The sequence below is a fragment of the Trichoderma harzianum genome (assembly GCF_003025095.1).
Source record: "Trichoderma harzianum CBS 226.95 unplaced genomic scaffold M431scaffold_6, whole genome shotgun sequence".
NCBI lineage: Eukaryota > Fungi > Ascomycota > Sordariomycetes > Hypocreales > Hypocreaceae > Trichoderma > Trichoderma harzianum.
In genome coordinates this window covers 1,179,989-1,192,059 of record NW_020209254.1, presented here as the reverse complement: position 1 = coordinate 1,192,059, position 12,071 = coordinate 1,179,989, and the positions used below count along the sequence as shown (strand labels likewise).

The window sequence follows — 12,071 nt, the reverse complement described above, 5'->3', positions numbered from 1 at the left end:
CTGCACTCAACTCACATGCCCAAAATCAAAACTCCACCAACAAGATAAAATTCCCGTCGGAACGGCTTGCCGTGCGTATCCCTACTTCTCCAGGACTAGCCACTTATTTCCGCCCCCCAAAAAGGCTTGTCGATAGTAACATCCTTCACGTTTTTTCCTGTGTAGATCACTCGTTTTAGGAGCTCCAATTTAAATGCTTCGCCCTGCCTTTGGGATTGCCGGTTTTATGACACATCAAAGCCTCTTTTTTACTTTCACTGTATGCACTTCTTACTCTAAAAGATCAAGCGGTCAACAGACGGACTGTCATGATGCAAACCGCGTACACCGATCACATTATTACATCATTGAGACCTGCACATCTCTCTTGGCAACTGTACACAGAACCCCTTGTGATACCGTCAGTTCTGTGGCGTTAGCAGTGATTACACACGTAGAGTGACGACGCAAGAAACACTGGGATCAGGTCAATTTCAGGTACCGTAGTAGTAAAGCTACCCGCAACCTCGCAAAACACCCTCTCAATGAAAAAATCCCGTCACCGTCTTTGAAAAACATCAATGCAGTTTGACTTTTTGTTCTTGCTTTTTCCGTCGGCCAAAAGGCGGCAGTGGCCGTTCCCAATTTCGCTCTCGTTTACAAAGAAAAAAGAAAAAAAAGGAGAGACATGTGAGAGATAGAGAAAAAGACAGCTTCTTTAAAAAACAGAGAAGAAGAAGAAAAAATAAGTAGCTTCTAGGCATCCAACATCCCCCTTCTTCCATACCATGTGCGTCTAGAAACCAGATTCTCCGGATAGTATAACGGCAAAAAAACAAAATAAGCACTTTGTGGGATAATAACATGTAAAAAAAAAAGATGTAAAAAAAATTCTGACAGATCCAACAAGATATCGCTATCAACACCCCTCCATGACATGTGCCAAGACGTGTACGGTGATTTACTTTTTATAACCCAAAAGGAAGAGGGAGCAATAGAGATGAAATTGTCGAAGTGGGAAAGGGAAGGGAAAATCAGACTCAACCAAGACTCCTGAAACACCCGCGACCATCCATTCCATATCTGTGGGGGGAAACGAACGCAAAGAGAGAGTAAGAATTGGTATTGACGCAGGAGATGAGAGGTTTAGAGGCGCAATTGGCACCGGCCGGCGCGTGTCAGATAGTCAGGTAAGCCAGAAGAAATAGGTCGCTGCCCCTCAAGAAATCATCAATGAGCACCATCAGGATGTCCAGTAGCAGTATAAACATCGTAAGAATCCAGCGCCGCGGAAAATGATGCCACCTTTTTTGTGATGTGCGTTTGAGCGTCCGTAAGTGGCCTTACGCCATGCGCCAATCGAGGGGGCCCGTGAGTTTGTAAAAATAAATAGATAAAAAAAGATGCTTTTTTTCTTGTTGCCGAATGTCGTCGTCATCATGTAACAATATCGCAAGCCCACCCAACGACCGAAAGAGGAGCCAAAAATCAGAGCGCCAGCTCTTCTTGCCAGCGTATGACATATACCAGGATCCATTCTATGGGAATGAACAATGTCCTGGTAGATAGCATGCCAAATTCGATAAGTAGAGACAAGCACCAAAAACAAACCAAGCATCCGGGGACCAAATACGCTGCCGCATCCGACATTACCCAGCCATCAAAAAATTGATAGGGAGTTGGAAGGCGTGACAAGCGGGAGCCGCTCATAACACGATGCATTTGGACTTGCCCTTGTCGCCGTCCTTGCCGCGCCGGTACTTGTGCGTGTCTCGGCCTCCGCCGCCTACATCGCCATTGCTTGTTCGAGCGCGGCCGCTTGCGCCCGCAGGCGGTCGCGAGGCCTGCTGGCGCTGTCGGCGTAGGATCCTAACGACATCGTAAAAGGCCTTTTCGACGTTGATGCAGTTTTTTGCCGAGGCCTCGACAAACTCGCAGCCAAGCTCCCGAGCCAGGGCGTGTCCCTCCTGGGTCGATACCTCCCGCTCGGTGACTCTGTCGCTCTTGTTGCCCACAAGCATGATGGGCACAGGCAGCTGCGGGCTGGCAGCGGATAGAGGGGAGCCCGGATATGAGGGCGAGGAAGCTACAGACTCCTTGACGCGCTGGATCTGGTGGTGAAAGCGCTTGATGCGGGTAAAGGACGAGCGGGATGCGATGCTGTAGACTAGAACAAAGCCTTCACCGTCTCGGATCCATTGGTCTCGCAGCGCTGTGTATTCCTCCTGGCCGGCCGTGTCGAGGACCTCGAGCATGCAGGGCTGGCCATCGATGACAACCTGCTTGCGGTACGAATCCTCAATTGTCGGGTCGTACTGTGAGCGTAGGACTGTTAGCCATAAAAACGTACATCTTTTTCGGTGGACGGAGAGCTCCTGTTTCTGCCCCTCATGCGCTACCGCCGTTGCCCGAGGCTGTCGCCCAATCGGTCAGGAGAGGGAAAAGCAAGAGTCGGTGTTTTCTCTCTCTTGGACCTTCACGCGCGCCTCTCTCCGTCTCCCCGTTGATGTTTAGAAAGGGCGAATGCTTACCGTCTCGACGAAATGCTGCAAACACAGCTGGATGGTCAAGGCCGTCTTGCCAACACCACCATCGCCCAGCACCACCAGCTTGTACAGCACCATTCTGCCCGCCATGATGGGCGCAAAGTTAGCGGTTGAGCGACCGAGCTAAGACAAGCAATCCTAGGGTTGTTTGGCCGGCGATTCCAAAAGGGCCCGCTAGCGGCGCTGCGAAAGGAGCTGGAGGAGGGGGGGATAAAGATTGCACTGAGCAAAAGGGCAGCGAAGTCGAACCACAAAGGCGCGGCGCCTGTGCAATGGGCGAAGGAGAAGCTGTGCGAGCGGTGCAGATGCAATTGGGATCAGAGACGCAAGTTTGGGGAGGGATGTTTGTGCCAGTGTTAGCACGGCCAAAAGACGAGATGCTTTGGGCGTCCTTGGAGCTGGCCGAGTGGACTTTTTGGTGCTCTTGGTGGAGAAGCAAAAAGGTGGATTTGGCGGGTCCGGCTTTGGATTTGGGATAGCAGGCGTCGAGGTTGGTCTGCAGAGGGTCTGAGGGTGCTGATAGGGGGTTCGAGGCCGGAGCAGCGGTACTAATAAGGGCTCAAGCTTCAGAGCCGTTCGCAGATGTACAGTTACTCGTACAGGACAGCCAGCCGTATGCGTATGGGGATGGGGGATGGGGGATGGGGGATGGGTTGAGTGAGTGATCAATCAATCAAATGGGGATGGGGGATGGGGATGGGGATGATGATGGGGCCTGGAAGCAGTCAATCAATCAATCAGGTCAATGCAACTCGTGTGCAAGTTGCATGCACGGAGCGGAACAGAGCAGAACAGCGCATGGCATGGCGAGTTTTGGAGTTACTGCTAGGCCTAGCATGCTAATGTATGTGCGGAGAGGCTTAGGTTAGCACTGGTTGGTTTGATTTTGGTTTGGTCTGGTCTGGGCTAGGTTGATTGGAAGCGCTGAGGAGGATGAGGGGTACAGGTACCAGCAGCGGTGCAGGCACAGGTACAGGTACAGATGCAGAGGCGGACACTGCTCCGGAGTGCTCGTAGTACTAAGTGAGGTTGGCGTGCAGTCAATTGAGTGAGGTCTGGTCAATGCCCCCCCAATCCATGGAAATAAACTCAACTCGAGGGCAGCAGAACGCGCGCTGAGCGCTGCAGTAGGACCAATACTAGGAGAATAAAACGGCTGTTGGGCCGGCCAACTCGATGTTTCCATCCCTCCATGAGGACTAAGGTCCATAGCAAAGCCTCCACTACACGACCGTTGATCCATCGATTAATGTTGACCCCATCGCCCATGTACCGTACCGTCCGTTCCATGGCACCTCCATTATCCATACTGCCCGCCCAGCCTAGCGCTACTAACTATAAGTCGCTCGAACGTGTGCCTAGCAGTCTTAGTGCCATCCATTGATAGACACTTCAGCCTGTGCTATGGATCAATTGCTGATGCTGATGCTGATGCTGCAACTTTAATGAGATCAAGTGAGGTACCAGCCAGCCCGCACGAAGAACTTAGGTCAAGGTACCTAGAGTCTACAGACGCAGGTAGAGGTACTTGCAGCCCGCTCCAATCCAATGCAAAAGCCCTGCAGGCATCTCGGCGGCCAATGATCCCCTATTTTCGTTCTCCCCTACAGGCCCCCGGGCAGGAGGCTGGCGTCCGTCTGCAGCCTGCGTCCGCCGGTATCGTATCACACCCGACTCTGGCACAGGGTTTTTTTTCGCAGCAGACATGGATTGAGCTTGCGGCCCCGACAGCCATGCGGTCAAGGCGTCTGGGGCGGGCTTTTGGGGCTTGTCTGGCTGTTTCGCGGACGCTAGCTCCAGTAGCGGCAACGGGGGGGATGCTCGCAGGGCGGCCATTTATAATAGCGAGCGGCGCTTGGTGTTGGCGTTTGTACTGTGCAGTAGATACTCGTACGGAGGGAGTATGCAGCGCGCAAAACTAACCTTGAACCCGCAGGAATTGATCTAACTTGCGAGTAACAGACAGTTTGAATCCTTGTGTATGTACTCCGTAGGCGCTGGGATTATGTCAGAAGTGCGCGGCACGGGAAACCATCGGCACGTCGGACCAATTCCACGTATGCACATCTCGAGTGCCATTGATAGAAGCGGCGCAAAAAGGATCTGCCAAGGTTATAGCGTCTACTAGGTCAACAGGCATTGGATAGTACCGACCGAGACGACAAGAGACAACATGAAGTATAGTAGTGCCAAGTGCTAGAAACGCTGTATGGACCAATTCATCGATACTACTATACTACTACATGTACGAGTAAGTGCCACTGTCCTGTAAATGTTCAGGTTGCAGAACGGGTTGCATCGAGATAAAGTCCGAGCCGGAAACAACCAAGCCCATGGACGAGGCCTGTACAGTACTACCTTAAGATACCTTGGTCCTGCTAGCACTACCAGGTACTAATCTATCAATGTACCTTAGTACTACTGTGATGTTTATCAGTGGTACGAATATCAAGAGGCCCTCTCCTTGGCCTTACAACGATACTGCCCAGCAATTGTTTTCTCTTCCTGATTCTCGTGCTTTGTAAAGTTAAAGTACAATATCTGTAACATTGGAGGATCACGGCATGCATCTGCAATGTAATTACACAGTAAAATGCGGCCGTGGTAGGAGCTGTGCCTGGTGGGTTAGTATGAGTAGGAGCCAGGTATACTGCACGGAAATGTGCCGAGTAATTTGAGTCAATCAATGCTAAATGGACGTGCAGTATCAGTACCAGCAGACAGCGCATTCTTTACCTACTACAGGTAGGTCTCTATATGCTCTCTTGTGTTAGTGGATTGTACTGGTACGGCACTCCGGATCAATCGAATTTGAATCCAAATCCTTTTGGCACCTTGAAGCTTTGAGCCACTTTGGTTGGGCAGCACTTTTGCCTCATTCATGCCTGGTTGGCCAACCTCCAACCGCTGCCCTTTACATCATCCAGCAGCATATTAGCCAACCGCCATTGACGCCTCTGCGAGCCGAACCAGTCGGAAGCCTCTCATGGGATAGATGCTGCTATCACACGAGCACGACATGTGCCAACCTGCGGGGCCCGAAGCCCCAGCCTACATGTATGTACGAGTATGTACTCGTAGGAGCCAGTCCCAGTCGTGTCTTGTCTTGTGTCGCTCGCAAGCCTGGCTGCAAATCTGCAAGTCTGGCGAGCGTCCATGGAGATGTGATGAGTTCTGCCGGGGCGACCCGATAACAGCGAGCGTTTGCCTGCCGCCGAGAGTCAGCATTCAGTCCAGTCCAATCCAATGGTCGAGAGCCTCAATTAAGACCGACACGATACGCTACTGCTACCCTCACTTGCCCGCCAGCCAGAGCAGAAAGCTGCTCGACGCAAGGACAAACGAGTCACGGCGGCTTCGTTCGTACAAGTCCAACGGGCCAAAGCAACGCTGCATCCGTAGCGCGGAGCGACTGCGGAAGCGACATGCTCCATGCCAGCAGAGCCGGAAGCATGGCTGCAGCTTCACCAGCGAGCCTCTCAGAAGACGTCGATCTGCAGCGCCGGCCGAGCTAGCGGTCGGAACCGCAGCTTCACACGCTCGGCTGTCCGTTGAGCGCCTACCTTGTACTATTAGGGCACTAGTCGTACTCGTACATGGACAGTTGTGAGCGCGCGACTGCTCGTACCGGTGCTAGTAGTCGCAGTAGTCGTGCTTTTCGTAACTCCAGACTGGCTACATTCGCATTCCGAGATCCCAGCAAAGCCGCTACCAGGCGCGCGGACAAGGACCATGAGATCAATGGTCTGATTTCCTCGCTGTTTGCCCCCCATAATGCCAGGCCAGCGTTGACGGAAAGAGGCTAGACGAAAAGACAGACGGGGGTGGAAGAATCGCTCTCTTGTCATATCTGGTGAGCTGAGCTGAGTGCTCCGGACAAGCACCAGCAAAACCTCATAGCAGCAGCCGCAGTCCCTCCGGCTACGGACAGACAGCGTTTTGCCACATCAGCGTCTCGTTTTGGAAACCATTCCCGCTCCAGCACTGACGCTTCTTGCTGACGTGCTTGACTGACTTCTGGAGAGCATCAAGTCACTCGCATCGGCTTCGCACATTTATGCATATGGCCGTGCGTGAACGGGGGCACAGAGCACGAACCCACCGCAGAGTAAGCTGTGGATGCAGTCTCCTCTCTCATCCTGCCAGAGTCGGCATGTAGCCTGCCTCTCTTGTGAGATGACAGCTGCCATGTCCCTGCTCTGGGAATGCCCGCCTATCAATTCGTCAGCTTCTTACACGCACGACCAGCAGTGCCTGCTCGTGCTTGTCGGTACCCCATCCAAGCTGAAGGCTGAAGGCTCACGAGACAAGTGCTTCTGCAGTCAACACACAGCGCACTAGTCCGGAATACAGTACAGAATATGGGGCTCTCCGGGTTGAGATCAAGGCCGCAGCTTCCAGCCCCATCAAGGGCAAAGACAGACCACGGCGCCTCGCCTTCAGCCAGTAACATGGCATTCTTCTCCCTTTGTCTCCGAGAGGCGGCAACGGCATTCTGTATCTATCTGTGCTCGTATGCCCCCAACCTCCCGCCGCGTGCGTGGGAGCCTAGCTTAGCCTTGCTGAGCACATGGAGCACGACCCGCAGCGGCAGACCGCAAACTACATCCGCTCAACACGCAGTCGACCAGAGGAATTGGTGGATATGATGCTCTACAAGCAGTCAGTCTTCTTAGTACTGTTCCGGGCACCTGTACGATGACATGACGAACCTTGCGCTTGTGACTACCAGTTGCAGTATACAGAGCGTTGGCAAATCATATCTGCTCCCTTTGGTTGCTCTTCCACTCTGCCATCTCATCCCATGCAGATGGCATGCTAAAGATAAGTCAGACCTGCATAGCCTCATCTGATATACTCTGTTCCAAATCAGCACCCAGACAAGTCACGCCCGTCGGGGATTATCTGCGTCTCTCTCGCTTATGGACAGAGCAATATTTGCCACTCTTGGTTGGCAGCCATCCACGGCCCTCCTCACCGATTGGCCGCGCAATACTCGCCGGAGGACGTGCTAGCACAACATGCTACCATTACTTATCCTTACTCTCACTCTTACTATTGATTATAGCATTCCGTATGCACGCGAAGCCTCCATTCTCTGCTCTGATTACTGTACCACTGCGTCAGCGCGGGGAAGCATGTCGTCTGGTCAAGGTCCTTTTTCCCGGTCTGGCCACCGGGCTTATCCGGCGACATGTTTTGGCTAACCCTCGCATCCCACGTCTTTCCTGCATACCGGCACGCGGGTGATGCTTACCCGCGAGCAGCAAGTCGATCCCGAATGCAAGGTTCATCCACCCGAAGCGGCCCATTACCATCTCTCGTGCTAGCTTTCGGGCAAACTGAGATGCCCCAAGGATTCACTCCAACGTCGTCGGTCACCTCATTGAGACGAGTAAGCTGCGTGGTGGGGGTCACGGATTTTTTCGGATTTTTTCGCATTCTTGGCCATCGTTGGGAGAAAAAGATGGATGACTGTACCAGTATGCGTACAACAAAATGCGATGCATGTCTTGTCCAGCTGGAGCAACTTAACTGGCCGTCGGCGCAATACGACTGACCTTGTATCACGCAAGCTTCACATGAACACCAAGCTGTACTCGTACGAAAGAGCCCGCCAGGAATCTCCACAACACCTGCAGTAAGTATCACGTCTAACTAAATTGCATCAGCGGCAGTATCCGAAAAGCCCTTGCCAGGGTTCCGCTCCTCCCCAGTATCAGGATCAAGAGTGTTTCCTGTAGCTGCGGGAGTTCCCGAATGGGAGCCAATGGGACATGGTGCTATGAATTCAACAAGTCAGCGTGTATTTGTTGAGCTCTAGCTTCCAAGCTTTTCAATGGCTGTGGGAGAAAAAGACTGCTACCAATGAGAACTCGGGAGACACAGCCTGTTGTGATGATTGGGAGCAAGCCCCGTCTTATAAGTCAAGCCGCAAGATTGTGGCTCGCTGGATCCGTATCATGTATCATGCAGTGGCTGAGTTGACCCTCCTTTTCCCTTCGTATTGTAGACACCCGTATATGTATTGCATGACATTGGAGTGAATCGTCAAGGGGACTGAGAGCCTAGATTGCCACGATCTACTGATTCTGAAGTCTCGCCCCAGGACAACCAGACCTGAGCTTCTCTTGAAATCCATTTGGAATCAGTCAGTCTGTGTAAGTGGGCGTGTGCAATTGGCTAAAGCTATACATAGGTAATATCGTAACTCATCTATCTCGTATCCCGCTCCGAGGCTGCCAGAATGAATGCAATTCAATAGTCCAAAGAGTAATGAAACTACACAGCCAATACTCAGGCAGTCTTATAAGATATGCCCTCCAAATCGAGTAGTTACCGTCACTCGGGTTTATATTCGTTTCATATCATGGCAACTCGTTATAAGTAAGACATCTCGTATATCAAAACGGAGTCTTCAATCCCCACACTCAACAACCCCAATCATCCACTCAATCCCCAAATCCAGCGAAGCCAGTAGTTTCCACATATTCACAACCCTCTTTTCCCCGTCATCTATCACATTCTTCCTACTCCAGTTCCCCCAACTTCTCCGCAACAGTAAGCAGCCCATTCTCCCCCTCCGTCACCCACAAGTCCACCCAGTTCTTCGCCTCTATATAACGGTCCTCTTCCTTCCCCCACGCCTCCTCCCTATCCCTCTCGACGTAGATTGTCCGCAACCTACAAGCTCTAGCGGCGTGAAGATCCCCGAGATGCGTCGCCACAAGGGCCACTTCTTCCGGCTGCAAGCCCAGCGCTCGCACGGCGCCGAGGTACACTGCCGGGTCGGGTTTGTAAGTCTTGAACGTCTCAGCGCAGAAGATCTTTTGAAAGGACAACCCGCCAAAGTCGGCGAGGTCGCGTAAGAGGCTGGTGTTTCCATTGGACAGCGTGCCGGTAGCATATCTGCGTCCCAGCTCCGCAAGGCCATCGGCAGAATCAGGCCACGGCGTAAGACGATGCCACACAAGACTCAAGCTCTCAATCTCCGTCTCAGTAAATAAGCCCTCAAGATCCCATTTTCCAAGCAACTCAACGAGACTATCGCGGTGATGCTCGTCGACGCTCTTCCAGGCGTCCGTGTCCTTGTTGAAAGATCTCGTAAAGGCACTATACGAATCCCGCCATTCCTGGATGAAGCGGTCCCAGTCCTGCTGCGTGAGGCCTTCGAGACGGGTCTTTAAAGCAGGTGGGAGGGGGTTTTCTTGAGAAGAGAGCTTGCGGAATGTGCGGAGGGAGATTTCGTCTGTGACGGAGGAGCGCCAGTCGACGACGGTGCCGAAGACGTCGAAGAGGAGGGCTTTGATGTTGGTGAGGGGTGAGGTTTTTGAGGGCATGGTTGATTTTCTGCTTTTTTGTGTATTTTGTGTATTTGCTTTATTTTTACATGAGGCTTGCCAGGAAGAAGTTGAATTTAGAGATTTGTCTCGGCATCGATATACTCGAAGCCAGCGTTATGTTGGGTTTGAGTCATACTTGCAGTTGATGAAGCGTCGCCGAGGTTAAAGTTTAGATCTACAAAATCACATGATTAAATGTCGCCATCGACAACCCACCAATCCTCATCATAAAGCCTATATCAACAGAAATGAAAACAAGACGGCTAATAATACGTCGTTAGATACTGAAATTCTCACATGAAAACAGACATGCAGTGAATGCGGATGCCCTTTCCTCGTCGTGTTGTAGGGTAAGGAGGGAGGCGTCTCACCATGTGTAAGTGACCACTTCCACCGTTTATCTATAGATCTGTGTCAAAAGATGCAGATTATCATTCGACTTGGGAAGACTAATTGATATAATAGTATAGATGCTTTTACTGAATAAGAAATGGAAGAGTCAAAGAGTGGTTGCGATGCGAGTTCCTGAATAGTGGCCTCGGTATACCAACCGACACGATACAACCTTCCATGCGCAACATACCATCACTGCACTCCTTTGGTAGGTGGTATTGCAAACTCAATGAAACTCTCAAGGTTTGATAAGCATCGTAATAGCTTAATAGCAAACCCCGACAAGATTTGGCCCAAGCCACCATGCACTCCTTACCGGTACATAACCGAGTTTCATCATCTGCAGAGACGTTGCCTGGAATCAACCCGTAGCCGAGTGTGACGCACTTACATCAAACAAGCCACTGTGATGAATGCATCTCATTGCACATGGCACATTTGCCACATGTATTCCCGCAAGCCACTATCACGTATTGAGTCTTGATAGGCAGCCGGTCAGTCGCAGGATGACGACGAGTCAGGGATACGATAGAGCATTCTTGATGTCAGAGGGAGCATTATGTGCCAATCTTTTCAGGAGATTGCTCCGCAAACGCAAGCTAGAGTAAATAAAGTCATTGGAGCAAGGACCAACCATTTATTTGAAACGCCCGCCATCGCACTGCCGCTGGACTGGAGGCGATCAAAGCCTCAACGAGCCCCATTAGGCTCGTGGCCTGCCTAATATTAGCAGCCAACTCCCAACTAGTCGAGGCTCGATGAAATAAGTTGACTGACATGTGGATGCCACTGCGGCTGTCATTTGTTACCCTTGTCCCCCAACGCCCGCCCTATTAAAGTGTAAGGTACTCATGACTGACAGTTATGAGAGTGACTGCCAGCACTGTGATATTGTTGAGCTTCTCAAGGCCAGAGTAGACTTCGTGTGTGACCAACAAGCCGCCGAGATAGCTGAAAGGAAAGCCACGCTCTTCATTAGACCGAGATCCAACATACCTACGGGCCTTTTACTTCTTTAAATAGAAAACTCCCTTCAGTACCCATTGTAAATGTTGTGTTACCGTGACAGTGACGGCTCGAGCGGGATCCTTTGTGACGAGAGCGCGTGGAGCCTCGAAAACAACACAAAAGAACATAGACGGCCAACTTGCCAACGGCAAAAAGGGAAAAGATGTACTATCATACCGTTTTACCAATCCCGATGAAAACGTGATCGTGCGGGGATGTGGAAGGCGTCTTAGCCGGATACCAACCCCAAGCAGGCGAGGAAAGGTGAGCACCAACGCAGACCAGTAAGGAGTACATTTCCAAAACCTTGTACAAGTACGGAGTATGTTGTCGACACATCTCCATACCAACGGCATCTCCGGGAATACCTCGTTATCCACAAGCTGGCAGTCCAGTCCCCGCCATAGCAATTGCGGAAGAACACAATGATATCAAAAACAGGCATCACTAGGAGGACGCGGATGGACGGCCCGGAACAATGGTGGCCAACGTCCCGCTGTGCAGGCGGCTGATATAGTCTCAGATTTGCCTGGGCCTCATCATTATGTCTCGTAGATTCAACGGTACACTTTGATTGAGGCGATTGGCCCATCAATTAAGTGAAACATTCAAGGCAATGTCCGCTAGGTCGGCTATTGCTGCCGGCATGCCGCTATGTTTGAGTTGGTCTCCCCGTGACACCCTTGCCCCGGGTTAAGTGGCATTCATGATCTGCTATCGGTTTGTTCGGTGGGCACAGAAGTTATTGGCTGTGGTAGCATATAAAAGATTGCACGGTAGAGTACAGAGTGATTCCCTGTAC

The 12,071-nt window shown here is 51.5% G+C and overlaps 3 protein-coding genes across 3 annotated transcripts; all 3 read right to left on the bottom strand.

Moving 5' to 3' along the window:
* Positions 1-1,593: 1,593 nt before the first annotated feature.
* M431DRAFT_430507 (hypothetical protein) lies at positions 1,594-2,706 on the bottom strand. The gene is made up of 2 exons (XM_024915093.1): positions 2,511-2,706; positions 1,594-2,294 (listed from the first exon to the last, which is right to left on the bottom strand). Exons 1-2 carry the CDS (start codon positions 2,613-2,615, stop codon positions 1,686-1,688), a joined length of 714 nt encoding a protein of 237 aa, XP_024774521.1. The 5' UTR covers positions 2,616-2,706; the 3' UTR covers positions 1,594-1,685.
* A 976-nt stretch (positions 2,707-3,682) lies between these two features.
* Positions 3,683-4,429, bottom strand: M431DRAFT_508253 (hypothetical protein). The gene has a single exon (XM_024919085.1). It carries the CDS (start codon positions 4,359-4,361, stop codon positions 4,032-4,034), a length of 330 nt encoding a protein of 109 aa, XP_024774520.1. The 5' UTR covers positions 4,362-4,429; the 3' UTR covers positions 3,683-4,031.
* Positions 4,430-8,698: 4,269 nt separating this feature from the next.
* On the bottom strand, positions 8,699-10,047 carry M431DRAFT_508251 (hypothetical protein). Its single transcript, XM_024919084.1, has one exon. It carries the CDS (start codon positions 9,863-9,865, stop codon positions 9,056-9,058), a length of 810 nt encoding a protein of 269 aa, XP_024774519.1. The 5' UTR covers positions 9,866-10,047; the 3' UTR covers positions 8,699-9,055.
* Between the last annotated feature and the right edge of the window lie 2,024 nt (positions 10,048-12,071).

Excerpts from the sequence above, each read along its gene's own strand:
- M431DRAFT_508251 (XM_024919084.1), bottom strand. The coding sequence starts at position 9,865 with ATGCCCTCAAAAACCTCACCCCTCACCAACATCAAAGCCCTCCTCTTC.
- M431DRAFT_430507 (XM_024915093.1), bottom strand. The coding sequence starts at position 2,615 with ATGGCGGGCAGAATGGTGCTGTACAAGCTGGTGGTGCTGGGCGATGGT. Across the intron at positions 2,295-2,510 it reads TGCAGCATTTCGTCGAGACG|TACGACCCGACAATTGAGGA; the intron begins GTAAGCATTCGC and ends CTACGCTCACAG.
- M431DRAFT_508253 (XM_024919085.1), bottom strand. The coding sequence starts at position 4,361 with ATGGCCGCCCTGCGAGCATCCCCCCCGTTGCCGCTACTGGAGCTAGCG.